General features: G+C 41.0%; 2 protein-coding genes across 2 annotated transcripts in view; one reads left to right on the top strand and one right to left on the bottom strand.

Annotated features, from left to right (window-relative positions):
* Nucleotides 1-268: 268 nt before the first annotated feature.
* Nucleotides 269-6841, top strand: NOPCHAP1 (NOP protein chaperone 1). Its single transcript, XM_065888115.1, has 4 exons — nt 269-383; nt 2231-2317; nt 4378-4514; nt 6388-6841. The coding sequence occupies exons 1-4, from the start codon at nt 269-271 to the stop codon at nt 6619-6621; spliced, it is 573 nt and encodes a 190-aa protein (XP_065744187.1). The 3' UTR covers nt 6622-6841.
* A 10172-nt stretch (nt 6842-17013) lies between these two features.
* Nucleotides 17014-27981, bottom strand: part of ALDH1L2 (aldehyde dehydrogenase 1 family member L2) — a 51413-nt gene continuing 40445 nt past the window's right edge. Inside the window, exons 18-23 of the mRNA XM_065888328.1 lie at nt 27065-27164; nt 25982-26080; nt 23338-23503; nt 21778-21883; nt 19072-19271; nt 17014-17069 (exon numbers count right to left, since the gene is read on the bottom strand). Coding sequence (XP_065744400.1) covers nt 17014-17069; nt 19072-19271; nt 21778-21883; nt 23338-23503; nt 25982-26080; nt 27065-27164 — 727 coding nt within the window. The remainder of the gene's footprint in view (nt 17070-19071; nt 19272-21777; nt 21884-23337; nt 23504-25981; nt 26081-27064; nt 27165-27981) is intronic.

Genomic DNA, 27981 nt, shown 5'->3' with positions numbered 1-27981 from the left:
GTGCGCTCTTCAGGTTTAGCTAAAAAGCCAGCCTTGCCAGCTCTTTCATCCAATCACAGGGTCCCCAGACCCTCCTCCTTCCTTTTCCCACGATAGGAATGGCCTACTCACTCCGCTAGGGGCCGCCCTCGCCGCAGGCCACCCTCGCTCCGCCCTCGCCCCGCCCCTCCGACTTTCCTCTAAGTGTAGTCCTGGCCCCGCCCTCTTCCCCAGCCTTTTTCCGGCATCCGGACCTGGCGAGGGGCTGCTCTGAAGACGGACGAGCAGCATGGAGGCCCACGGCGAATCCCAGCCCGACGCGAGCTGTTCCTCGTTTTCCCGGGACGGCTCCGGGGTCTCGGTGTCCAGGGAGCTGCTGACGGCGGGCAGCGGCGGCCGCGGAGGTGACGGGCGGGTGGCGGCGGCGTGGGGCGCGCACGTGCGGCAGGGGTCGCGCTGCCGGAGCAGCCGGGGACCGGTCGGCGGCTCCCTGCCCAGGCCTGGCCCCACCGAGGGACCCCCGGGGTGGCCGCAGGACTCGGTGTGGGACCGGGCGGCTGGGGGCGCGCACCCGGCCTCGGGCCTGGGCGTGGTTCCTGTATCCTGCACCGCGGTGAGCGCCCACTGATGTGCGCCACAGCAAGACACCTCCCCTAAGGGGACGGCCTTATGGTCGGCTCTGGGTCCCAGCAGTTGACTGGTAAGGGGAGCGGATGAGTATTAACCACCCTTCCTCGGCAGATGCCCACAGAGCCACCCTTAGTGCCTCTCTCTAGAGGAAGACGGGTGCAGGAAATCCGCACAGGATTTCAGACACCATAATAGAGAATTAAAAAGCAAGGATTCGAATCCCAGCCCCACGAGTTATTCGCTATGGAACTTTAGGAGAGTTGTTTACATTCCCAACGCCTCAGTTTTTACATTGGGAAGATGGAAGTAGTAGTATGTATAGAATTTGTTTTTCTTTTCTTTTTTTTTTTTTTTTGAGAAGAATACACCTACGGTCTTGGGCTTATTCTCCTTAAATACTTTTTTTTTTTTGCGGTACGTGGGCCTCTCACTATTGTGGCCTCTCGCATTGCGGAGCACAGGCTCCGGACGCGCAGGCTCAGCGGCCATGGCTCACGGGCCTAGCCGCTCCGCGGCATGTGGGATCTTCCCGTTCTGGGGCACGAACCCGCGTCCCCTGCATCGGCAGGCGGACTCTCAACCACTGTGCCACCAGGGAAGCCCTTCTTAAATACTATTTTGAAGAAAAGATTCTGTGAGAATCCAGAACATCCAAAGAAGTTATAATAATAATAGCCGAAGCTTTCTTAATGCCTGCTTTGCCCCAGGAATTAATTCACTAATTTAATCCTCACAACCACCCTGTGTAGAAGGCTCTGTTATCCCCATTTATAGATGAGGAAACTGAGACCTGGTGTATCATACAAATGAGTGACTTGCTGGAGATCGTGTGGCTGGGAAGTGGCAAAACTGAGATTTGAATCCAGTCAGCGTGGCTCCAGAGCCCATGCTCTTTGCACTAATCCAATTGCTAGGTCTAAGGTAGTAAGCAAGGAATGTTGAGCTGCTGCTCTGAGGGTGAACGGGATTTTTACACCAGAGTGAAGAGATTTTCGAGGTGTTGGAAACACGGTGCGCAAAGCATTGGGTTTTGAAAGACAAGTCCTGTTCTCAGAGCTCTGATGAGCTGGAGAGTTGGGTTGATTTGAGGAGTTGTGAATGTAAGGCTGAATAGATGGAGTTGGGAGTGGGGAGGTTTAAAGAGCTGTTTTGTCTAGGTTGGACATCTTTACTGAGGGGGAACTAATCTGGCAGGCATGTTTTATAAATGAAGAAATTAATGCTCAGAAAGCTTAGGTAATTTGTCCAATATAATGCAGCTGGTAAACAATTTCTGGCTTCACTTAACCCTTATGGTACTTTGTATTGCTTCTTGTGTTCTGTCATTGCCGACCCACATTTGTCATTGATGGGTTTCTGACCCAGAGAGGTGCAGTTCTGTGTTCATTTATTACCTGGCATTGGTGACGCAGAGATGTAGGAGACAGATTTAAGAAAGGGGAGATCTGTGTGCAGAGCTAAAATGTTGTAATGGAACTTGGAGTGCTTCTTTTTTTAAGAAATGTGTTGGGAAGTGAGGAACAAATGGTCAAAACCTGAGGGCTTGAGGGTGGTCTTGGAAAGTTTGCTGATGGGCTCCTGTTTCTTTACGCTATAGTAAATGAAGTGTGTGTGTTTGCAGGTATATGGGACAGGTTGCTCATCAACTCCAAGCCTAATTCCAGAAAGAACTCTACTCTTCAAACAGTTCGGATAGAGAGGAGTCCCCGTAAGTACTCTAACCTCTCTCTCTCTTCCTTTCTCTCTCTCTCAAGAACCCTCTGATGTGAAATTCTGCCTAATTAAGCGCTTATTTGATGGGACAGTATCTGCCTTTGTTGTCAGATATCAAACCACAGAGAGTGAAGCCGAGCAAGTCTTACTTGGGAATTACGTTGTGAATTCAGTGCACAGGGATAATACATTATTCACCTGAATTAAGAGGGTAACCTTGCCCAGAAAAAATCCTTGTGGGATGGATTTTTAGAAATCAAAACCAATTATTGTTAATCTCCATGGGAAATTTTTCTAGAGGTTACTGAGTCCTGAATTCAATATTCATGTGTGGGAAAACACTACCAGATCCCATTAAATTGGACATAATTACTTAAATAGTAAATGTTACTCATAACAGGGCCAGCTCTCTTCATTAATTACTCTGTCATATTGCTGTACTGCTCATAGACCACTCATACTTTGTTCAGGTAGCATTCATGTAATACTCAGGTTCTGTGTAATTCACTCTGAATGTTTAAAAAAAAAAAAAGAAGACAAGAAGTAGTAAAAACAATGTAAGTGATGCATGAAGTTATCATGTCTATAAACTAAGAAGTGATGAGTATTCCGAGAGGGGAACTTAACTATAGTATGCACTAAATCTACAACAGCTAAAATGACTGCATGGTGGCTCCCCGTTCAAATCCAAGCTTTTGTGTGGACATAGGTTTTTATTTTGGGGGGGGTACATATCTCTGAGTGGAATTTCTGGATCATATGAAAAGTATTCTTTAATGAAGAAAAAATTGCCAAACTCTTTTCCAAGTTGGGTATGCCATCTGGAATCCTTCCAGCCATCCTGTATCACAATTAAAGGCCATTTCTTGACCTTCACCTCGACTTTCTTCTCTTCTTCCGTACTCTGGACATTTCAGTCAGCTGTTCTGTGGTTGTATCAGTGACTTAAGGAGTTCTGAGAGCCTATGATGTGCATAGTTACGTGCCGGGCCTCTTTTTAGAGCTAAAGAAATTAGAAATCCCTTGTTTATTGACTCCCCTTTGCTTACCATAGTGCCTTTCAGTTATCATCCCTGTTTTACAGGTGAGTAAACAGGTTTTGATTGGTTAAATTAAACGTATTAGTTAGACCTCTGTGGTTGTAAATGACTGAAACCCCGTTCACATTGCCTTCAGCCAAACGATGTTGGCTCATTTTGTTGGGGAAAAATACCCCAGTGATTTCAGGTACATCTGCATCCAGGTGCTTGGCATCATCCGGGATCTTCTGCTCTGTGTCTCTTAGTTCTGCTTTCCTAGGTGTTGACTTCATCTAGAACAAGCTCTTCCACGACCAGTGGCAGGTGGGCCAGTTTATCAGCAGCTCCAGGCTTACATTCAGCAGCTCACTTAGTCATTTACTCGGAAAGAAGGGATATTTCTCTCATCAGTTCCAACCAGAGTCCCAGAGCGATCTCTGATTGGCCTGACAGATCACAGTGTCGTTAAACCAAATCATAGTGGCCAAGGTTGTGGAACACGTCGGCATGAATGGGGTAGGGACAAGAGTGACTAAGAGTGACAGAGCTTAAAAGGAAAGTCATCGTTACATTATCAGAAGAAAGGGGAACAGATGTTGGGCAGGTAAAAACAGCCATTGCTTCATTAACATGCCCAAGATAACTCAGATAGTAAGAGGTGGTACTGGGGTTCTATTATCATCGTCGGTGTGACCCCAAAGCCTCGGAGCCTCGTGCATTTAATTATTAAGTCCTACTGCCTACTTATTGAGTTACTGTTTGTTGAATGCCAGCCTTCTAGGAATTTCCAGTCCTGGGCATATATGAGAAACACAAAACATTGAGAAATAATTGCAGAATTGTGTAGTCCTACCGTTTTAAGAATTCAGGAGAGGATGGGAGTTTGTAAAATGGAAGGAATTTGAAAGATTTTATTATAATTATTGTTATTCCTGTCAAATTTAGAAGTGTTTTTACAGGAAATTCTGGATTTAAAAATTTGAAGTTTGGCCAAATACTAACATAAATATTGATAAACTATATCTTCTCTCCTTAGTATTGGACCAAGTACAGAGCTTTCTCCCACAGATGGCTCAGGCAAACGAAAAGCTAAGGAAAGAAATGACAGCTGCACCACCTGGTCATTTCAATATTGAAAATATTGACGAGACTCTCGGAAAAGTTATACAAATGGTAACTATGCTTTTTTTCATTTCATAATGTAAAATTACCAGTATGCCTCGTCACCTGAAAAAGAGAACTTTAAAATTTTAATTCTGCGTGTTTTTTTCCTTCTTTCAAAGTCAGCTCATGTTTCCAGTACTGCATAGATACTCGGTCATGTGATTAAGGATCTCATAGGTCAGTAAGCTTCCCTGGGTGAAGTTTAGGAATTTAGTAATTCAACATCATAGGAAGGCCTTTTTCAAGTCAAATAGCACATTTGTTATCTTGAAGCATTTATTTACTAAGTGTTCTAACTGGATTTTTTTCTTACTTTCCCATCTGAGGCCCAAAAGAGGTAATCATAGTCTGATTCATTGAGAATGCAAAAGTAAATGATGTGTATAACAGAATAACTGATCACGTAAGCCACACGTGAAAACTGTCTCTCAATTTAGGCTCATATCTTATTTCTACACTGGAATTCCCTGTATAACACTCGTGTCTGGACAGCGCTGACACCATTGTTAAGAATCATATCTGATTCATCAGCAGATCTGGCAGCTCTACCTCCAGAACACATCCCAAATCCAGCCATTTCCACACGGCATCCACCACCCTTTCTCTAGGTGATAACGGTCTCCCCTCTGGATTATCCCGGTCATTTCCCAACCAGTCTTCCTGCTTCCACCCTTTCTTCCCAGAGTCTGTTCTTCACCCAGTGTGTGTGGCCTGCAGTTTGGGAACCAGGGTGCTTGCCATCACATTTCTAATTAATTCAGAGTCCTTCGGGGGCCTGTGTGATCCTGCCTCCAGCTCTATGTTGACCTTGTCTCCCACCAAGGACCCTCAATGACTGCACTGCAGTCTCCATCTCCTTGCTCCGGGCCTTTTCCCTCCTTGCAGAATGCCCCTCCCCAGATTCCTGCGTCTTGACTCCTTCCATCTCTCATCACTTGTCACCTTGAGAGGCCTTCTCGGTGGCTCTCTTATTAGCTTTTATTTTTTTAAATTTTCACTGCCCTACACTATGCTTTCTGTGTAATTGTTTATTGTCTTTCTTTCCCAACTAGAACAGAATTCAGCAAACATTTTCTGTTGGGGGCCAGATAGTGAATACATTAGGCTTTGTGGGCCCTACTGTGTCCGTTGTGACTACTCATTTCTGCCATTTCGGTGTCTGAGCAGCTGCAGGTGATATGTAATGAATAGGCAAGTTTTATAAGCTTTATTTATGGACACCGAAATTTGAATTTCTTATAATTTTCATGTTTCATGAAATATTACTCTTTTGATTAGCTTTTTCTACCACTGAAAAGTGTAGAAACCATTCTTAGCTCAGAGCTGCACGAAAACAGGCAGTGGGCTGGGTCTGCCCTGCAGGCCGTGATTTGCCAACTCCTCAAAAACATAAGTTCCACAAAGGCCAGGATTTTATTGTTGTTGAGCCACTAGTGTGGTACCTGGTTCATGTTGATACTTGTTAATATTTGTTGAGTGAATTGTGTTGAATATAATCAGGATATATAGAATTCGGTTGTGGGGGACTTTTTAGACTTGCAGTAAACATAAATCATTATGGTGGAAAAAAAAAAAAATCATTATGGTGGACTCTGGCAACTGAAAGAATAATAGTGCCATATTGTATTAAGAACTTTTCTTGTCCGGGGGAATTCCCTGGCGGTCCAGGGGTTGGGGCTCCATGCTTTCAATGCTGAGGGCCTGGGTTTGAGCCCTGGTCAGGGAACTAAGATCTTGCTAGCCACGTGGCACAGCCAAAAAAAAGAATGTTTTCTGTCCTGCGTGCTTCTTGGGCTAAAGGTTGGTCCCTTCCCAAAGTTGTTACTGTAACTTTTTAGGGAACTGCCCTGAAATAAATTTCCCACATGGTGGTGTTTTGCAGGATGTGGCCTTGTTTGAGATGAATCAGTCTGATTCAAAAGAAGAGGACAGTTCAGAAGAGAATTCACAAGACTGTTCAGAGGACAGTTCAGAATTTGAGGATGAAGATGATAGCACCTCTTCTGAAGGTGAAGTTACCATCGATACCATAAAGCTTCCTCATTCAGAAGATGGAAAAGGCAAAATAGAGGTTCTGGACCATCCTACCGGTGAAAAAAAAGAAACAGGGAAATAATCTGAGAAACAGGTGATAGATGCCTGCTAATTCTGTGAAAAAGAATGTGGCTTGCCGGTTATTTTGCATTTCAGATACCTATGGTGCTTTTTTACAATATTGAATGTATTTTGCTTCTTGGAGAAACAGAAGCTGGCTTTTAAAGAGTTGGAAGCGATAGCATTTGGGCATCTTCTAAGAGCAGACTGTTTTTGATCTCATGCTAAAGAGATTTAGTTTAGAAAGCTTAACTTTATGTATGGTGATGAGTGAATTTGTTGGCATCCTCTTTCATCAGCATAGACTTAAGAAATCTCAAACTTATTTTAAAGTAAAAATACAAGTTACCCATTTGTTTTCGTTTTAAATTGGCCTCTTGGGGCTTCCCTGGTGGCGCAGTGGTTGAGAGTCCGCCTGCTGATGCAGGGGACGCGGGTTCGTGCCCCGGTCCGGGAGGATCCCACATGCCGCGGAGCGGCTGGGCCCGTGAGCCATGGCCGCTGAGCCTGCGCGTCCGGAGCCTGTGCTCCACAACGGGAGAGGCCACAACAGTGAGAGGCCTGCATACCGCAAAAAAAAAAAAAAATTGGCCTCTTGGATAAAACAACCTAGGTTGGGTTTTTTCTTAGGTTATTATAAAGTCACATTTATTTGTTACCATCAAAATGGGTCCAGTGAGGGGGAACTTTTTAACATCTTTATTGGAGTATAGTTTCTTCACAATGTTGTATTAGTTTCTGCTCTATAACAAAGTGAATCAGCTATATGTATACATATATACCCATATCCCCTCCCTCTTGCGTCTCCCTTCCACGCTCCCTGTCCCACCCGAGGGAGAAATTTTTTACAAAGAAAAGAATTACTTATATTTAGATGCCCTCAGACATATCTACTTTAATTAAAAAAAAAATCCTTTCCAGTTTGTGCTGGAAAACTGGTGCTCTGTGGTTTAATCACTGTCAGTGACTCTGTAGCCTCTCAATGCATGTAGAATTTGCTGGTTGGAAAAATTTGTGGTTTTTTTGGTTTTGTTTTTTTTCTCATAAAGGAATTTTTTTGTTTGTTTCAGCTATTAAAATTATTCCTCCCAGTTGCCCACACTTTTGAAACCTATTAATTGTAGAGAATAGGGACACCCCAGGAAAATAGAGCACAGTACATAAAAAGGTAGTAACAGGTTTTCCCTTTCAAAAGGCAAAATGATCCTGCATTGGAGTTGCCTTTCGGCCACATTCTTGATCTTATTTAACTTGTTTGGGATCTCATCTGCCATGGGACTGGCTTTGCTCAGGATATAGACCCGAGAATTTAAAGGACTGTCTCCAAGTGCATTGAGCTGATGGGACTTTGTTGCCTAATATCTTAGGGGTTTGTTTTAACTGTTATTTCCTACTCCTCTCATTAGCCTATGACATCTTGTAAATACTCTGAAGATAATTCTCCAAGTTCCTTCTGGTATTTTTCATTGGGAATTGGAAATTGGCTGTGCACTCAAAGTGTGCAGAAGTGAACAGATCTGGAAAGGAGACTTCTTAGCTGCAAAGGGTATTATGCTGTACTTTGTAGCACCAAACACAGGTGTGATGAATTATTGGTGTGACTATTTAAGGATTGTCTTCTACTAGATAATATTTATGCCACATTGTGGGAAGAGTTGCATTTGTCTGGTTCACTCCTTAGCTTGGTGCATGGTACACAGTAGGCACCGAATGATGTAGATAAATGAATTTACAGGTGTATTGAGGATGTACAGGGCATTTTAAGCCATGGTATCCATGTGGATATGAAAGTGTAACTTCACCGGAAATACAAAGCCTAGTAGAAATAGTCTGATGGTCAGTGAAAGAGACTAGTCAGTCTAGAAATATATACTAGTGTGTAGAATTATATTTCTCTCCTGCCATGGCCTTCTCATATAATACAACTAGGTATTCTATACAGTTAAAGAAGTCAACTAAATTCAGTTCCTCTGGACGTTCTTATGACATAGGAGGAAAAGGAAAAATAAAAATTTAATATGTGATAGGGATGTCATTTTAAGTAAGTGTAAAATGGTTGAATTATTTAATATACAGAGTCAGGGATGGCTGTTTTTAAACAAAGTTGGATACTAATATAAATTATGTATGTCTTAAAGGTTTAAATATAAAGAAATAAAATTACAAGTTTCATACTAAAATATAGATGAATATTTAATAACATAGTTGGGCAAAAGTTTTTTTTTTTTTTTTTTAAAGCAGAACATCAGAGCTTGAAATTACAAAGGAAAAGAGCATAGAGTCAAGTTTGAGAATCACTGGTCTAGGTCTTAGGTCCTCTTGACTTCACTTTACCCACCGGATCCCAGGAATACTTCCACCACACTCTCACGGCAACATATTACTTCCCTTGACCTACCAAGATCTCTCATTCTGTCACACCCCAGCCATCCCATCTGTTTCTGTCATTTGTCCCAAAGCTGCTTTAGAGTAGTCTATACCATCTGCTTAAACTCCTAACTTTTCAGCCCTCTGCAGTTTGGCTTTTGAAACTGTTTCCCTAAAGTCTTCCATTACTGAGTATTCATTCAGCTGCCATCTGAACTAGACTGTGTGAATGGAACTCAATTTCTTCCTCTTCAGATCATCCCCTAAAAAAAAAAAAAAAAAAAAAAAGGATCATCCCCTGTTTTCATCCTCCCAGTGAATGATACCACTAAACTAAAGCCTGGAGTTTTGGGGGCTCTGAAATATGAACTAGAATGGAATTTCCACAAGGCTGGTGACTTTGTCTGGAACATGGCTATACTGTGTGGCATGTGGGATCTTAGTTCCCCAACCAGGGATCGAACCCAGGCCCCCTGCATTGGGAGCGCAGAGTCTTAACCACTGGAGCACCAGGGAAGTAAGTCTCCTATAGCCCTTTTTTGGTTGTTGTTGAATTTTATTTTATTTGTTTGTTTTTTGTACGGCAGGTTCTTATTAGTTATCCATTTTATACATATTAGTGTATATATGTCAATCCCAATCTCCCAGTTCATCCCACCCCGCCACCCCCATAGCCCTTTTAAAATTAGTGTATCATTTAAGAATGTTTATATCATGTAAATCATATCTCTGCTAAGGGGTTAACATCCAGAATATATAAAGAACTCCCACAACTCATCAAAAAACCCAGTTTAAAAATGGGCAAAGGACTTGAATAGACATTTCTCCAGAGAAGAAATACAAATGTCCAATAAGCACATGAAAAGATGTGCTTTTATATCATTAACATCAGAGAAATGCAAATAAAAACCACAATGAGATACTACCACATCCATTGGGATGGCTATTATAAAAATAAACAAAACAGAAAATAGCAGCTGTTGACTAGGATGTGGAGAAATCAGAATCCTTGTGAATTGCTGGTGGGAATGTAAAATGGTGCAGGCCCTCAAACCAAAAAATGTAGGGACTTCCCTGGTGGCACAGTGGTTAAGAATCCGTCTGCCAATGCAGGGGACACAGGTTCAATCCCTGGTCCAGGAAGTTACCACATGTTGCAGAGCAGCTAAGCCCACGAGCCACAACTACTGAGCCCACGTGCTGCAGCTACTAAAACCTGCATGCCTGGAGTCCGTGCTCCACAACAAGAGAAGCCACTGCAATGAGAAGCCTGCGCACTGTGATGAAGAGTAGCCCTCCACTCAGCTTCACTAGAGAAGGCCCGTGCACAGCAATGAAGACCCAATGCAGCCAAAAAAAATAAAATTGAAAAAAAAAATGTAGAATTACAAAAAAAAAAAAAGAAAGCATAAAATTCATAAATATTTAAAACTAGTGGGTGGCAAAGAAGTTTAAAAGTCAAGGGACAAATTGGGAAAAATAATTTCATTGTAAGGCAAGAGTGAGTGTTATATAATGGGCTCTTTCAAATTAGTAAAAAAAAAAAAAAAAGACTAGTATCTCAATAGTGAAAAGGCCTTAGGACTTGAACAGGTAATACACAGGAAAAAAATGTTCGGTCCCATTTCTCAAAGAAATGCAAATGAAACCAATGTTGTATTTTTTACCTCTCAAAGTGGCAGATCAAACAACAGCTAGTACTTAACTGAGCCCTTTTTATGTGTCAGCCACTATTCTGAGTGTTTTATGTTTAAGAGTTACTGCCACTCACACACAAAAATTTCTCGAGTTATACATTTAACATCGGTGCACTTTATGTATGTTATACCTTAATTAAAAAGCTGTTTTGTTTGTAAGCAGTGTGCTCTACAGTCTCTTGGAAATTAAATCACCATCGTGCTTTGGTTGGTCTGACCCTGTGGGTTCTCTGCCTGATGCTTTGGTGTGAGGTGATGGCCGCCATTTGGAGAACAGTTCTGTTCCTGCTAAGGCTGATGAGATGTTCTCTTCAACCTTGTGTATTATCTTTCTATGGCTCTTTGACAGTCATAAATCAGAAAATTAGGTGTAATGGTCTTTGAAGCAAAAATATTCTTAATGAGTCTCCTCTATCCTCCTAATACTTTAACTGTGCATCAAATATGGTACTTATAAAAAAAACTGCCTTGCAAAGTAGCTCGTATTCCTGTGCCTGAGTCCACTACTACGGTAGGAAAGACAAGTAAAGAGGTTGAGTCTTTCATTTGTATTTCCTCAGTGCCTGGCATGGTGCCTTTCACTCAGAATGTACGATAAATGTTCGTGAAACTTTTTTTTCCTCTTGATGCCAATAAAGTAATACATGTTAAACATCAGTGGTTCACAATCCTGAGGAAAGAAAGACAGGTTTACTATCTTTTGATTGGTAGACTTTTCCCAGAAGTTTAATGGTGGAATCTTTGTGGTTGATTCCTCACCATATGTTCATGGAAGATCCTTGCCAGTGATTGGCTTGGGGATGGGCATGTAACAACCTTCCCAAAGAGGCACAAGCCAAGTCTTGTTAGTAGGCTTTTGGAAAGAAGATTTCTCATTCCTAAAAAAGAGGTACATGAAAAGATGGCTGCTTTCTTTTGAAACATGGATATCTTGTGACTGGATATGATTCCTGGAACTCTGGCCTAGTGGCCATAAATGGAGCCAGCTCCTGAGGGTACAGTCGGCACGTCAAGGATAGCAAAGAGAAGCAAGGAACATCACTGAATTACTGCATCAAATAACTGTAGACCAAACTATCACTGGGTTTCTTGTTTTGTGACACAATAAATTTCCTTTTTGTTTAAAAAAAGAAAGACCACCATCTTATGAGATATTCTCTTGTACCTACTTCACAGATTTAAGAAAAAAAAAAGTGGAAGGGAGACACTAAGCAATTTTTTTAAAGCCTTACAATAGGTAACTGGTGGAGCCAACTTTTAAGTTCAGTCAGCCACATCCTGCCATTGTGGGCCTAGCAGTCACTATGCCACAAGCATGGGCTGTGAAGCTGGATCGATCCCAGCACAGCCACTTTCCGTTTGTAAAATGGGGATAAGAGTATCTCCCTTATGAGGTTTCAGTAAGAAATTAATGAGTTAATACTCATCATGTTCTTAGAACAGTGCTTGGTAAGTGTGAGGTATTATGATGCTGTAAGAATAATGCACAGGGCTTCCCTGGTGGCGCAGTGGTTAACAATCTGCCTGCCAGTGCAGGGGACACGGGTTTGAGCCCTGGTCCGGGAAGATGCCGCAGAGCAACGAAGCCCGTGCGCCAAAATACTGAGCCTGCGCTCTAGAGCCCGCGAGCCACAACTACTGAAGCCTGCGTGCCACAACTACTGAAGACCGTGTGCCTAGAGCCGGTGCTCCGCAACAAGAGAAGCCACTGCAACGAGAAGCCCGCGCGCACCGCAACAAAGAGTAACCCCAGCTCACCGCAACTAGAGAAAGCCCGCGTGTAGCAACGAAGACCCAATGCAGCCAAAAATAATTAATTTTTTTAAAAAAAAGAATAATGCACAGTGGTGGCAAAAATTTGGAGAAACTGTTGGTAAGATTACAGATTGCTATATCCTTTTAATCAGATTCCACCTCTAGGAATTTATTCTAATTAAGCAAACAACAGTTCACAAATTTCTATCTTAAGATTGACTGTGACATTTAAAATAACAGAATGCAAATGTCCAACAGTAGAGAACAAGTTGAATTAAAGCCACTGAACATATGCAGAGGTATGTTTATTGACATAGAAAGATGCTTACATATTGTTAATTGAAAAAAGCAGGTAAAGTTATGTACAGTATTATACTAGTTCTAAAAAAAGTGTATTCATAGAAAAAATCTGGAACATCTCAAATATCTGTGGTTATTTGTGGAGAGTTTATGGCTGAATCTTACCTTCCCATTTTATTATTTTTACAAAATTAGGTATTAATCATTTTAAAAATCAGCTTGGGTGTTATTTGCATAATAGGTATAATAATAATAATAATCCACCCTATCCATCATGTCTCATGTCTGATAATCTACTTATAGCCCAGGTTTCCCTTGATAGCTTCTATTGTCTTAGAAGGGAGGTATGGGGGAACCAGTTTAGTTCCTTGCCCTGTCTCTAGTCATTTCCACAAAAGCTCTTGCAGTTAATGTTCACTCTGCTTAGCTTTTTACTTTGACAAATGTTTAACATTTGCCTACTATTCATTACTGAGGGCCTGATTCAGGCATCGGCAGTAACAGCATCTTAGCTTGGTTAAGACTACCAGCTTCATTGCTTGAGTGCCTGTTCTGCCACTGAATAGCTGTGTGATCTGGGCAGGTTTCTTAACCTCTTTCATTTGAAAGCAAATATTTATTGAGCTCCTCCTACGTGTTAGACACTGGAGATACGTCCTTGAACGAAGAAGCACCTGTTCACGAAGCTTACATTCTAATGGGAAGAAATCGATGATAATAACTATGCCAAGGTGGTGGTCAGTGCTACAACAATAATGCAGGAGAAGGAGACTAAAGAATGAGGACAGATGAGGTGTGAATGTGGGGATCTATGTGCTATTTTAGGAAGAGTGGTCAGCAAATGGATCTCTACTAAGATGATGTTTGAGCAGAGACTTGGAGGAAGTAAGGCAGCCACCGGCTGGGGGTGGTGTGTGGGGAAAGAGTTTCAGGAAGAGGCAGTGGTGTGCTGGCGCTGGCCCACACTTGTTCTAATTACCTGCATCTCATCCCAACTCTGCATTCAGTGAAGTCAAGTTGGTAGCTTGAAATCAGCCTTCGTGAGAGCATCTGTACACAGAAATCAGCAAATGCTACAAATCAGAGTTTTCTTTTCCTCTCAGAGGGCCACTTGTTAAATATCTACCAGCACACCGCTAAGAAGAAAGAGCAGTAAGTGCAAAGGCCCTGAGGTAGGAGTGTGCTTGATCAGTTGGAGGAACGTCAAGGCAGCCAGGGTGGCTAAAGAGAATGAGAGGGTAGTTGATAGGAGATGAAGTTAGAGGTAGCTGGGAACAGAATTGATAGGACTTTGCACAGTAAGTACACTGGACTTTATTCTAAGTGAAATGGGGGCCATTAGAAGGTTTTGAGCAGAGGAATGACACCATCTGACTCAAGCTTTGAAGAGAGTCACACAGGGAGGAATCGGGAAGGCCAGTCAAGAGACTGGCGATAACCTCTTGGTAGTGGTGGAGCCAGGAAAAAGAGCACCTTGATTTATTCATCTTTTCAGATGTTGTGAAGATTAAGTTGGCTTAGCATAGTGACTAGCACACAGCAGCCCCTCAATAAATGATAGCTGTTGTTATTGACATGCCAATCCTGGGGGTGGGGGAGGGGTGCTCATATCTAATTAGGAAGACCAGTAATTCCAGCACCAAGTGGTAAGTACTATGTTCCAGACAAGTGAGAGGATAGAGAGACACAAGCAAGTTGGGGGATAGGAGAGGCCAGGGAGGGTGTATTTCAGTAAAAGGCTAGGGTGGGGGTGGGTGGGTGCTGGGGGCTGCTTTAGCAAAGGCATCAGGAAGTGGACTTGGAAGGAAGACAGAACTTTTAAAAGTGTCTACACCTCCCCAACTCCCCGGTTCGGGGGACAGATCACAGCTTTCTCCTTCAGATTAGCAAAATAATCAGTGATCTGAAGAAATGGTGATAAATTAATTACTCAGTGTGTTAATTAAATCACCTAGTAGGCTGTGCATCGTTACGTTCCAATTCAAATTCACTGGTAATTTTATAAATTCCATGGAGCCTTTGATTCTGGTCAGCAGTCGGATATAAAAACTCAAGCCGCTGAGAACTTTAGAACTCGCTATGGGAAAAGGGAGTTCTTAATCTGGAGGTCAAGCATGGGTTTTAGGAGGTCTGTGAATCTCTTGAAGTTATTTGCAGAACTAGGTGTGTACGTGTGAGTTTGGGACAGAGGAGATCTATAGCTTTTATCAGATTCTCAAAGAGGTTTATGGCGCAAAAACTATTAAAAGCACTGCTAGTGAGAGTAATATTAGAGGGTAAAAGTCATTCTAGAAGAAATGGCCAGGTTTTTGTTTGCCATTTCATCTATCATTAAAATATCTGGTAAAGTGATACTTTAAATCACATGAAATCAGTTAAAACACTGCATTTAAAAAGTGGTTCCTTTCTAGTAAGAACATTGTCATTTTATTCAAATATGAACTGTCAGTTTGAACCCAGCTGGGTCCACATTTAGAATTTCACCTGTGCCGAGCTCTGAATGAGCTGTGGTACAATAAAAAACGCTTACAGGCAAAATTTGCTCTGTTGATCATCCAGGATCATCCCTGATATTCTTCCTATTGAATGTTTTCTGCCCCTGATTTTTGTTATTGTTGTTTATTGATTACTGATTCCCTACGTTCTTCTGACGTTAAGCTGCCAAGTTTCCGAAGTAACAAGTAATCCCTAAGGGCTTCTTCAAAGCCAATGAGATAGAGATGTTTACTGTAAATTTTTAAAAGGAGGATTCATGGAAATTAATTGCTCTGACCACCTGCCAAAGACTCTTCAATTCAGGATCTCACCTTCTTCTAGTCATACATACATGGATGGTTAGAATCTACCCACCTGCTCTTGTCTGACAATGAGCAATTACGTGAGTACTACATGGGTTGTAATAATTCCTCTTTCTTGAGCGCAGAGAATGGTCCAGACACCTTGTTGAGTGCGTTATGTATATTATCCCACCGGATCCTTACAACACCTAATGAGATAGGGACTTTATCCCTGTGTTATAGATGCCAAATCTGGGCTTTGAGATATTAGGTAACTAATTTGCCCAAGATCACCCAGCTAGTGGGCGGCAGAACCAATTGGTAGGAGAATGGGAAACCAAATGTCCTAGAAGGACGAATGAGCTGTAGAAAGAAAAGCACCCTTTTCCTTGTACCATTTTTCACTACATGGTATTTTCCAGTGCTGCTGTATCAGATGCTGGGTCAGACAATGGAGGAGAAAAGCAGCATAGGAATTGATGACTACTGGAAAGGGTTGTAGGGAAATTAATTCATTGAACTAATATATCTCACTATATTTTTAAAATAGTGATGGGGAAAGCACTTAACTTTTATTGAGTATTTGAGGATTTACCACAAACAAAGCCCAGTGCAAGGTGCTGTACTAAGATTATTGCATTGAATCCTCATAATAAGGCTTTCGAGGGAGGCACTACTGTCCCCATTTTACATATAAGGAGACTGAGGCTCTGAGAAGTTGCATAAGTTTCCCAAAGTCACATAGATAGTAAGATGGTAAGATATGAACCAAGATAAGCCTCCAAAAGCTATTTGCTTTATAATACATCATACTGTAAAATCCACTTTAACAGCTATTGACTAGAATTTAAACTATTTGGGGCCAAAGATCATGTCATTAAATTTTGTATACTCCTCAGGACATAATATAGTACCTCGTACTTGGTATGTACTCAAGAACTGTTTCTGGGTTGGTCACTCATCACAGTGGGTTGAAAAATAGAACATCAAAGGCACAAAGATGTATCTTATTTCCAAAAGGAAAAAAAAAAAAAAGAACTTCCTTCACATTCCTTAGAGGATATACTGTTTCTTGAGAGCAAAATTACATAAAATCTTTTCAACAACCCTATATGCCTGGTTCAGAGGTTAAAACCTGTACATATTATACAAGGGCTGCTAACAATGCACTTTCTGTATTATAACTGCATGATATTGATGTCTGCAAGATGAACAACCATGACTAGGTTAGTCTTGGTGGGGAACAAAAAAAGCAGCTTGATATTTTAGAAATATGTGTGGTATATGACATAGTCAAAACCCAACAACTACACATCATTTTAAGGTATAAAAGGGGTATTAGAGAATACTCAGGAACATGTGTAAACGCTTAGACACGTGGCCCGGTCCTCTTTGTGGTCCTTGCGGTTTTTTTCAGCTGGTGGCTGACACCTCCTTCCTCAGCACAGCCCGGCTTCTTCAGTGTGGAGAGCTGCGGAGCGGTGCTGTCTGAGAGGGGTTCCTGATGATGGCACTGCTCTAATATTCCAGCGTCACGGTCTTGGTTTTGAGGTATTCGTTTAGAGCTTCCTCACCTAGGGAAGAGAAAAGCAGCTGATGGACCACGTTCGCAGGTGGATGTGATGTCGCCAGATCTTGGACACAGGTGCAGGCATATCCGTCACTAAGCGAATAGAATGGGGCTGAGGCAGTGCTTCTCACACTTTAAATTCCATGTGAATCACCTGCAGATCTTGTGACACTGCAGATTCTGATTGGATTAAGTCCGGCAGAGGCCCCAAGGTTATATGTTTCTAACCACTCCCCGACGATGCTGAGGCTTGTGGTGCACAGTTTGACGAGCGAGGGTTTAGAGAGTGTTGGCTTATCACTTTCTACCCCAAACCCTTCCTTTATTTCCCAGCTTGATGACAAATCTCCATGTCTATTCCTTGCCCGTTCAGGCTGAACAGAAGTGATCAGGATACTGTGCTTCTGATTACATTAAATGAAGCAGAATAGAGCAAAGAAAGTTTGAGATCATTTGGTCTCATCTTATTTTAAAGTTAAGGGAAAGGCAGTTTTCCTGACTTACATAGTATGTTAGAGACACAGGGGCATATCCAGGAAAAAATAAATAGGTCTGCCTTTCTGCTTCTATTCTGTTCCTATTTTGAGCTACCACAATCATTGATTTCTACAACAGTTAAACGGCATGAATACCACAGGTGAAATTAGTGAGTATATGATTCTGGAAGTTGAGCTAAACCCAGGCTTCTTAATGTTAAATTAGAATCACCTTAGGGAGCTTTTAAAATTCCTGATCCCAGGTCATACCCCAGACCAATTAGATCAGCCTCTTTCCTTTTTTTTTTAAAGCTCCCAGGTGATTCTAATCCAATGTGCACCTGGGAAACATTGGGCTGAGGGAGTTTCAAATTAGGAGAGGAAGAAACTGTTAGACAAAGTCTACTGTTTTATAATAAAACAGACATGAAGTGTGTCGATCATTCTCTATCAAAAGACAAGTGGAACACTGTTGTCTCACTTTATAAAAATAATTTCCCTAAGAAAATCTCCCCATGTGTTTTGGATCCAGGGATGAAAGCCAGGTTGAAGATATGAAAAAAAAAAAAAAAAAGACTTTACCTTCAACTCAATGGAATTTAAAACGAGAGCCACTTTTATTGTTGCAAATACACTGCCAAAAGTCTTCAGGAAAGAGAAAATGTAAAAATACCCCAAATTAACCCAATTTATGTTAGCAGACTGTAATTGCAGTAAATCACAAGCATTTCAATTTTTGAAACAACCTGCCAGACTGACCATGGGGCGTGAGAACATGGGCTGCATAGCCAACTGTCTGGCTTTGCATTCTTTTTGCCAGTGGCTGTCTGGCTGACTTTGGGCAAGTTACCCCAAATCTCTGAGCCCCATTTTTCCCGTCTGTAAAATAAAAATAATAGCACCTACACTCCCATGGCTATTGTGAGCACTGCTCGTGCTATTACAGGTAGAGTATCAGAATAGGGCCTGGTACATATTTAGTGTTCAAAGTAAGCTGTAACTGGAAATGTGATAGTGTTACTGCCCACGGTGAATTACATTTTGGGCTCTCTGCAGACTCTCAATCTGAGCTCCCAGATGCCCAGAAAACTCTGCCAGTTTCAATGTTGTCTCTGAAAGACTGCCAGGTGGCTCAGAGACAGGATTTATTCTTGGGGCTAGCTGGTTATTGCCTTCTACCCATTTTCCTTTCTTGGTTCCACTTGGTCCCATGACGTCTAAACCAAGTTCATGCTGAATGTCAGGTTAAAAAAAAAACAAACCTAACATATTTTAGCTAAAAGATATTGTCAGGGTTTTCTTTTCAACACGAATCTTCTTTTTTAAAAGGAAACACTTTTCCGCACAATTTGAGTACTTTTCTATATTTACGTTATGTTCAATAAAAATGTTTAACTTTGAAAAAAATGAGTACCCTTGAAAGCCCAGATCCAACTGCCATGTAGGAAATGCCCTTTAAAGCAATACAAGAGTGTTGCATGAAGCGGACTGTTCTGTGATGTGCAGTAGAAAGGTAAGGCATATTCATACCTAAGTCTTTTCCAAAGCCAGACTGCTTAACTCCACCAAAAGGGGCTGCCACATCCGTCTTGTTGTAGGTGTTAATAAAAACAGTTCCTGCCTCTAGCTTTTCACTCACATACATAGCTTTATTTATGTCTCTCGTAAAAACCCCTGAGGCCAAGCCGTACTCTGTATTATTTGCTCGCTGCAATACTCCATCGATGTCCCTGCAAGATGTTTTTAGGAAGACGTAAAACCTCATTAAATGCAAAAGCAAAACACTTTCATTTTCTGTTCTAATGTTTTTCCCCTCCGTGCTAGAAACAGGAAAACATTACTGCCAATGTGCTTACATTTTTATAAATGAAATATTCCAGGCTTACACCAAAAGAAACTCCCAATGAAATATTACAACTCCAGTATTATATTTTTCACATATATCATGAAACACCTTTTAAAATCTGAAGTCATCCTTTCAGCCTTCTTCATTGCTTCTCCTTCATGATTACCCCATTTGTTTTCCGCTCCCTTGAGCTCCATTTACAGACATATTCTCAGAACACCCGCAGTGTCCCTCCATCTATTCAGATTTTACATGCACATTTCAAGGCTCATTCACTCGATGCCTCACCCTGAAGCCTTCCCAGATCCCACCAGTGCCACTGTTTAGGCAGGTAGTGTAGTGGCCCGGTGAGAAGGCTCCATAGCCAGACTGCCTGGGTGACCTTGGGTGAATCATTTCATCTCCCCTGCTTTTGTTTATTCTTGTGAAAAAATGGAAATAATAATAATAGCACCTGTCTTCTTGTCATGAGGATTAAATGAGCTAATAGTGTCTGAAGCACAGGAAATGCTCAATGAAAGTTAGCTATAATAGGGTAGCACATATTCCTCCAATTCAGTATTTTGGTTTACCTTTTCGTGTATTTGGTGTTCACCCTCCAACTAGACTGGAACCTCCCCGAGGGCAGGGATAACATCTTGCTTTTCTGTATACTAGGGTGTTGCACCATCAAGTGAGAGTGAATGCAATTAATATGCCAATCCAATAAAAGGGTAGTAAAATCATCCCTTAAATGGGTCTGGTGACTTCCCTGCCTTTTGACTCAGTATGTGTACACACCAAGTAAGTGTAGATGTGAACCTGCTATTCTCTCAGTTGGGTCCAGTTCCAACATGCCTGCCATAGTGTGAGTATCTCATCTTTATGAGTGTCATACTAATGTTAAAAAAATGCACGAACTACAACATGGCCAGCAAATGTAAGCCAAGATTTTATCTGGGTCTCCGGCAAAGAAACACGATTTCTTTTCCAAAACTGGAGCAAAAATTAGTTGTGCTGAATTCTTTGAGAGCTAGCATAGGCTTCAATGTGGTGTCTTCCCAAGGGATTTTCAAAGGTAATCTTGACTATACACAATCTTCAACTCGCATGAGAAATGTGGAATCTAACTTGGAAAGGACTGAGGCTCTGCCAAAACTCTCACACTTGATGCACTGCACCTGATTGCACTGCGAATACGTATAGCCTGGACTAAGGCCGAAAGACGGCTGTATGCCATTGCCCATTGAGGACTACTGAGACGACATAGCTTCACAGCACACCTTGCCCACTTTTAGACTAATGAGCGTAATGACGGCAATGTCACCAACAGCAAACACTTGACTTATTTAACACTTAGAATGACCCAGAAAGGTAGATACTATTAATAACCCAACTTCACAAATAGATAAACTGCACAAACAGAGAAACTTAATAGAGGAATTAAGTGGCCCAAGCCCACAGAGGTCGTCAGTGCACGCTCTACCTACTACACTTCCCACCTAGGCCCTCTGGGGTTAATTGCCCATCTCCTTGTCTGTCTCCCCTATTAGATGGTGACCTCCTTGAGGACAGGAACTGTGACTTATCTAGGCTTACATCCCCTAAAACTGGCTTCTAATATCTGCATATTTAACACAAGGACCATCCTATGGGGGAACTTATAATAAGGAAAAGAGGGTAACAGGGCATCCTTGGATCAGTATGTCAAAAGGTTACTCACTACAGCTTAGTGTCCCCAAAGGTCTCTCACAGTATGTCTGTTCAAGACCAAGAAGTCCTTCTGAACCCTGTATTCTGTTTTCTCATTGGTTAAAGGAAAACTAAAGCCAGAATTCTGAAGAATTGTATGCAGTATACCATGAGAGTCTATTGTGTTAAATATTCTGATATGAGCTCAGTTACCATACGGCCCTCTTTGATATGCTAAACACCGAGCATATCAAAGTTTCAGGCACCATAACAAACCAGTATGTCATTCACGGTTGATTATATATGGTGATTGTGGACATTTCTACAAAGAGTTGAGTATTAGGCTTTTGGGGGCATGATCCCCTATGGAGAAAACTTTCTTTGGGAAAATCAGATTTCATAGATGCTGCCTTCCCTAGAAATGTAAATGCGAAAACCAGTTCTGTTATTCTCAGTTACTGACCTTATTCCAGAGACATTTCAAATGCTGACTGTACAAAAACTAAAACTTAGCGAACATCCCATAATGTCAGCCATTAATTTAAGCTAAGGAGCAAAAATGTATTACAATCTACATTGGTTAGCATTCTCTTCTAATTATTAAGACAATTATGGTAGAAAATTACATGTTCATTGATTTTATGCTCTGTACATAGCACAATGACAGAAAAAAGAGAAGTATCTAGGCAATCTGGTCAAATTATGCCTGAGGAACATACCCATTTTGGAATTTAGAAATGACCATAATAGGCCCGAAGGATTCCTCTTTGGCAAGATACATGTGGTCTTCCACATCTGTGAAGACAGTAGGTTCCATAAAAAAGCCTATTTGAAAAACAGAAGAAAATAACATCAATTAAAGGGTAATTTTCAATTAGTAGTTCTCTCGTTTAATTACATTATAAATTTTTTTCTTCCGTTATGGGTCAGTAAAACCAAGAAGACTTTCATTTTCCTATTTCGTGTTAGCGTTCCTAGGTTATTATATTTTTAATGTCCTTATTATAAAACTTTCAAACATATGTAAAAGTAGAGAAAATAGTATAATGAATAGTAAAATAAATCTTTATGCATATTTTGCCATATTTGATTCTTTTTTTTCTTGCTGAAATAGTTTAGAGCAAATTCCAGAGATTACAATTTATACTCCACAAGTATTTCGGTACAAACCTGTGAAAAACAAGGACATTTTATTACACACCACAATACATTATCACACCTAACAAAATTAACGCCAATTCCTTATTCATAGTTTATATTTCAATTCCTTTTTTTAAGTTCCAATTTTTTAATTGAGATGCAATGACATATAACATATTAGTTTCAGGTGTACACCATAATGATTCGATACTTGTATTCAATTTCTGATTTCTGGAAAATATCTTTTTATAGTTGACTTGTTTGATTCGGAATTCAAACAAGTTCCACACTGCATTCGGTTGTTAGATAGCTTAAGGGTCCATTAACTCTAGAATATTTCTCCCCTTTACCCTACCCCTTATTTTTCATGCCATTGACTTGTTAAACAGACTGGTTCAGTTGTCCTGCAGAATATTTTATGCATTTCAGATATGTCATTGCTTCCTTGGGATGATATTTAATTTGTTCCTCTATCCCCTGTATTTCTTGTAAATGGAAAATATGACCTAAAGGCATGATTAGATTCATGGTTAAACATTTTTGGCAAGAATACTTCATAGACGATGCTGTGTTACACACTGGATCCCACAGGGGGCACATCATAACCAGCTGTCCTGCTGGTGCCCAATCTACCTACAACAGTAAAACATGAGGTTTTCCAGTTGCTGTTTGTTTGTTTTTCTCTCCTTTTGGGTATCATGACATTGAGCCATTCACATACTTCTGTAACAAGTACTACCTTAGACAACAGGAATGAATCCTTCCCAGGCTAAGCTGGCTAAGATTAAATCTCACATTGCCAGGAATGAAAATCACCAGTGCCTGAATAACACCGTATCCATTACACTTGTTTACTTACGCTGCTAAGGGCCTGTCACATCCATTTTATTTGATTTTAACGGCCTCGTAAAGCAGGATATGCACATTTCATCACATTTTACAACTGAGGCTCAGAAGAACTGTTGTTGAAGGTGTCACAGCTTATAAGTGGCCAAGCAGGATCTAGAAAGTAATTCTTCTTATCATAACGTAAATGACACTACTTTTGAGGCAAGATGGTGCTGCAACGGAAACTGTTACCATTTATTCCAATTTAAGAAGCCAGGCCCCCAGCACACCTCCTATGGAGGCAGTCTTACCTGGCCTTTGGACTTGTCTTCCTCCGTACACCAAGGTGGCCCCCTCTTTTACTCCAGCTTCACAGTACTGCAGGAGCTTTTCCAGATGGGCCTTATGATTTTGGGGTCCATGATCAGTAGATCTGTCAAGTGGATCACCAATTTTCATCTTTTTAATTTCTTCCACCTGTATGTCACCCAGTTCACAAAACACAATTGACTGTTAATAATAAGAATGGATGCCCTTGACCGAGTTTCTATTGTGTGATAGGTGTTGTACTAGGCTGTTCAAAGATGTGTCCTCATTTAGTCTTCAGTAGCACTGGAGGTAGATATTTATTATTTCCATCTTATATGAGGAAACCGAGGATCAGAAAGGCTAAGTGACTCGCCCAAGGGCACACAGCCACTAAATACTGTAGAGTTTTCTTGCCTTGAAAGTCCAAGCTTGTAACCACTGAGTTTTAAAATTATCCCGAACGTTAATTCATTAAAATAGCAAACCTGATGTTCTGGAATTTTTGTTAATACAGCATACCTACACTCTTCATGGCAAACTAATTTCTAAAATGGCCACATTGCTGTCTTTTTCCTTTCCCCAAATGCGGCAGACTGCCCTTGTGAAATTCTCACGGTACAGCCACACCAGAGGATATACTAGAATGTTCCAATGAAAAACCATCTTTATCGAAGAACGTTCATCACTGATATGTGCTCCTTGGTTATCTTAATCGATTTCTCCGTTTCCTGATGTTAAGTCCAATTCTACTAAGGAGAGAGAAAGGGAGTTACCATGACCCCACAGGGCCATGAATTTGAATTTAGGTCTGGCAATAATCCCTCAGTAAGTGCTCAAGAAATACCTGCTGAATGAACAAATGAGTACTGTTCATATGTGTGCAAGACATGTTTGTTGATGGACTGATACAGCAAATCCTTGACATTTCTGGTCTCAGCATTTTAAATTTCAACAAGTTGTTGTAAAAGCCCATGACGTGTAGTGCTGTACCTTGCATTTTACTAAGGCACAAAACTGAATTATGGGGATGTTCATGAGGCAGCCACTGCCCTCCATCTGCCTCTCCATATGACTTCCTTGTTTTCCACTCTCATGAGGAAAGATGCCTTTGCTTCTTGCGGGGTGGGATGGGGGAATTGGATCTGAAGGAAAAAAGGCTGGGTGCTGGTTTTTTAAATAGAAACAAATTCGTGATTACTATTACCATAATAATGATAGAGTGTAGTATGTTTTTTTTAATTAATTAATTTTATTTTTGGCTGCGTTGGGTCTTTGTTGCTGTGCACGGGCTTTCTCTAGTTGCAACAAGCGGGTGCTACCCTCGGCTGCGGTGCGCGGGCTTCTCATTGCGGTGGCTTCTCCTGTTGCGGAGCACAGGCTCTAGGTGCGCAGGCTTCAGTAGTTGTGGCACGCGGGCTCAGTAGTTGTGGCTCACAGGCTCTAGAGCGCAGGCTCAGTAGTTGTGGTGCACGGGTTTAGCTGTTCCCCAGCATGTGGGATCTTCCTGGACAAGGGCTCAAACCCGTGTCCCCTGCATTGGTAGGCAGATTCTTAACCACTGAGCCACTGTGGAAGTCCCTGTGTAGTATGTTTAGTGTTCATTTTAGCCACAGAATTCATCTTAATAGTTCTATGAATGACGTTTAGTCTCATATTTATGGAATCATGCCCAACTACAGGGAGTATGTATATATGTATGTATATATATCTGTCTATCTATCTATCTTAGTGGAGGAAATTATATACTATCATTTAACTGTAAATTCAGGATTTGTAAGAATCTAGTGGTATATCTCTCATAGCCAATTTAGGGATTTATAATAATCTAGGAGTATATCTTCTACAAATATCAAGGATCTAATATACTATAAATGCAGAGCAAGGTATAGGTAGTAATAGCTCTTAAGTATACCTTATCAAGTTTTCTAATATAGACCTATAACTTTTTACTATGAAAAATTATAGGGACTTCCCTGGTGGCTCAGTGGTTAAGAATCCACCTGCCAATGCAGGGGACACGGGTCCGAGCCCTGGTCCAGGAAGGTCCCACATGCTGCGGAGCAGCTGAGCCCATGCACCACAACTGCTGAGCCTGCACTCTAGAGCCTGTGAGCCACAACTACTGAGCCCGCGTGCCACAACTACTGAAGCCTGCGCACCTAGAGCCTGTGCTCCGCAACAGGAGAAGCCACCGCAGTGTGAAGCCCGCGCACCACAACAAAGAGTAGCCCCTGCTCACTGCAACTACAGAAAGCCCACGAGCAGCAACAAAGACCCAATGCAGCCAAAAATAAATAAATAAAATTTTTTTAAAAAGAAAAATTATAAACATATAAAAGTAGGTAAATAATATAATGAAACTCCACGTACCCATCAGTCAGCTTCCACAACTGCCAACTCATGACCAATTTATTCCCCCACTTACTTCCTTCCTTTTTGGATTATTTTGAAGCAAAGTCCAGATATCATAATCTAATCTGTAAATATGTCAGAAACTACTTCTAAAAGATAAGGATTGTGTTCTTTTAAAAAAATATAACCATAGCACTATCATCACTATCATAACTGTCATTAATAATCCCAGAAGTACTTTTAAAGTAAAGGCAATTTCTATACAAATCACAGAGCAAATTTGAAGACGCTTACCACTCTTGTCACAAATTCATCATGGATGGATTCTTCCACAAACAACCGACCAGCTGCAATACAGTTCTCTCCTTTGTTGAAAAATACTGCTCCCATGCCCTTCGGCAGCAAAAGAGAAAATACTGTTGTTGCTTGGGAAGTCAAGATTGTCATAAAATTGCACACACTGAGAATTAGATGTTATTGGAAGACAGCAGACAACACAGAGAAGACAGAGAAAAACACAAGCCCTTGGCCAACGTAGTGTTGCTTGGAGGTTCTTGGTTTTGATATTTTTAGGAATTTTGCTTCTCCTTTCCCCCTTTTGGTCCATGAGTACTTTAAAAAAATGTACATAACATGAAGGACATAGTGATAAAAACAGATTTTGTGTTACAAGAAAATTTAGATTATTCTATACATTTAAATGTAATATTTCTATACCAAATTTTGCTTTTAAAAATCTCTACATCAGTTTAAATAAATCATGAATGTTTATAAATCTCTACATCAGTTTTAAAAACCTGGCCTCCAAGTTTCAAAAACACGTTTAATTATGACATTATTTTTTTAAATTAAGTGCCCTGAGCAGTCCCAAATCTAAACATAAAGAGAATGGTTTCTGTTTATGATTAGATAGAACCAAGCGTTGGGCTTCCCTGGTGGCGCAGTGGTTGAGAATCTGCCTGCCAATGCTGGGGACATGGGTTCGAGCCCTGGTCCGGGAAGATCCCACATGCCGTGGAGCAACTAGGCCTGTGCACCACAACTACTGAGCCTGTGCTATAGAGCCCGTGAGCCACAACTACTGAGCCTGCACACCACAGCTACTGAAGCCCACACACCTAGAGCCTGTGCTCCGCAACAAGAGAAGCCACCACAATGAGAAGCCCACGCACCGCAACGAAAGTAGCGCTCACCGCAACTAGAGAAAGCCCGTGTGCAGCAACGAAGACTCATCGCAGCCAAAAATAAAATCAATTAACTAATTAAGTAAAAAAAAAAAAAACCCAACCAAGCGTCATTCTAAGGTTCCTGATGAGAAGGAGGTAGAATGTGTTTCCGAAGTGGGCACCTAGTTAGGTGGACCTGACCTACTCTTACCATTCGTACGGCCTTGTCAAGTTCACAGTCACTGAATATTATAAGTGGGGATTTGCCACCAAGTTCAAGGGAAACTTTCTTCAAGTTGCTCATAGCACAGCTAGAGAAAAATAAAGGGAATATGAGCATTTAGTTTGTCTATCAGTTTCTCTCTCTGTTTCTTCAACCATAAATTACTACTTAGCATGGGAAATATAACTGAGCCTCAGAAATATTAAGAAACTTATTCAAAGACAAAACATGAATGGTAGAATGGTGATAACAGTTGAAGCTGGGTGATGAGCACACAGGAGTTCATTACACTATTCTGTAAGCCTTGTAAATATTAGAGATCTTTTGTAATAGAGACGGGTTTCTTTTTAAATTCTGTGGTCAAATGATTAGAGATTATCATATGTAAATTCAGATTCTTTAGGTGTAAGACTTTTGGTTACATAAAGGCCTGGCAAAGAACTTAACCTTTAACCAGATTACTGGCACATCGGGGGGAAAAAATCAATTTTTAGAAGTATACTGTTTATTTCTCCCTGTTTGCAAAAGTATTGTTATTTGAAGTGTTTTAAAAATACTCTTAAAAATTCAGAAAGAAGGAAAAAAATCACAGAATTCCACTCCATGGCTCAAAGGCAACTTTTTTTTTTTTTTTTTTAACAATTTTGATATACTTATTTCTGGTCTGTATCCAAGCACAGCCTTTGTCTTATTTAACATAGTTAGGATTACCCAATATATACAATTTTGTACCTTATTTTTCTTTCTATTTACCGTTTAACACTCCAGTGTTATTAAAAATTCTACGTGACTGCACAGTATTCCATTATGTTAACAAACTTTAACCACTGCCATATTTTGGACATTTAGATGGCTTGCATTTTTTTGAACTAATGTTACTGCTTTTTAGGGATTAATTTTATACA

The sequence above is a fragment of the Phocoena phocoena genome, chromosome 11 (genome assembly GCF_963924675.1).
Source record: "Phocoena phocoena chromosome 11, mPhoPho1.1, whole genome shotgun sequence".
Taxonomy (NCBI): domain Eukaryota; kingdom Metazoa; phylum Chordata; class Mammalia; order Artiodactyla; family Phocoenidae; genus Phocoena; species Phocoena phocoena.
Note: the sequence above shows the minus strand (reverse complement) of the source record. Positions and strands in the feature narration are given on the sequence as shown.

Coding starts and splice junctions, on each gene's coding strand:
- NOPCHAP1 (XM_065888115.1), top strand. CDS start 269: ATGGAGGCCCACGGCGAATCCCAGCCCGACGCGAGCTGTTCCTCGTTT. Junction 2,318..4,377: donor TCGGATAGAGAGGAGTCCCC/GTAAGTACTCTA, acceptor TTCTCTCCTTAG/TATTGGACCAAGTACAGAGC. Junction 4,515..6,387: donor TCGGAAAAGTTATACAAATG/GTAACTATGCTT, acceptor GGTGTTTTGCAG/GATGTGGCCTTGTTTGAGAT.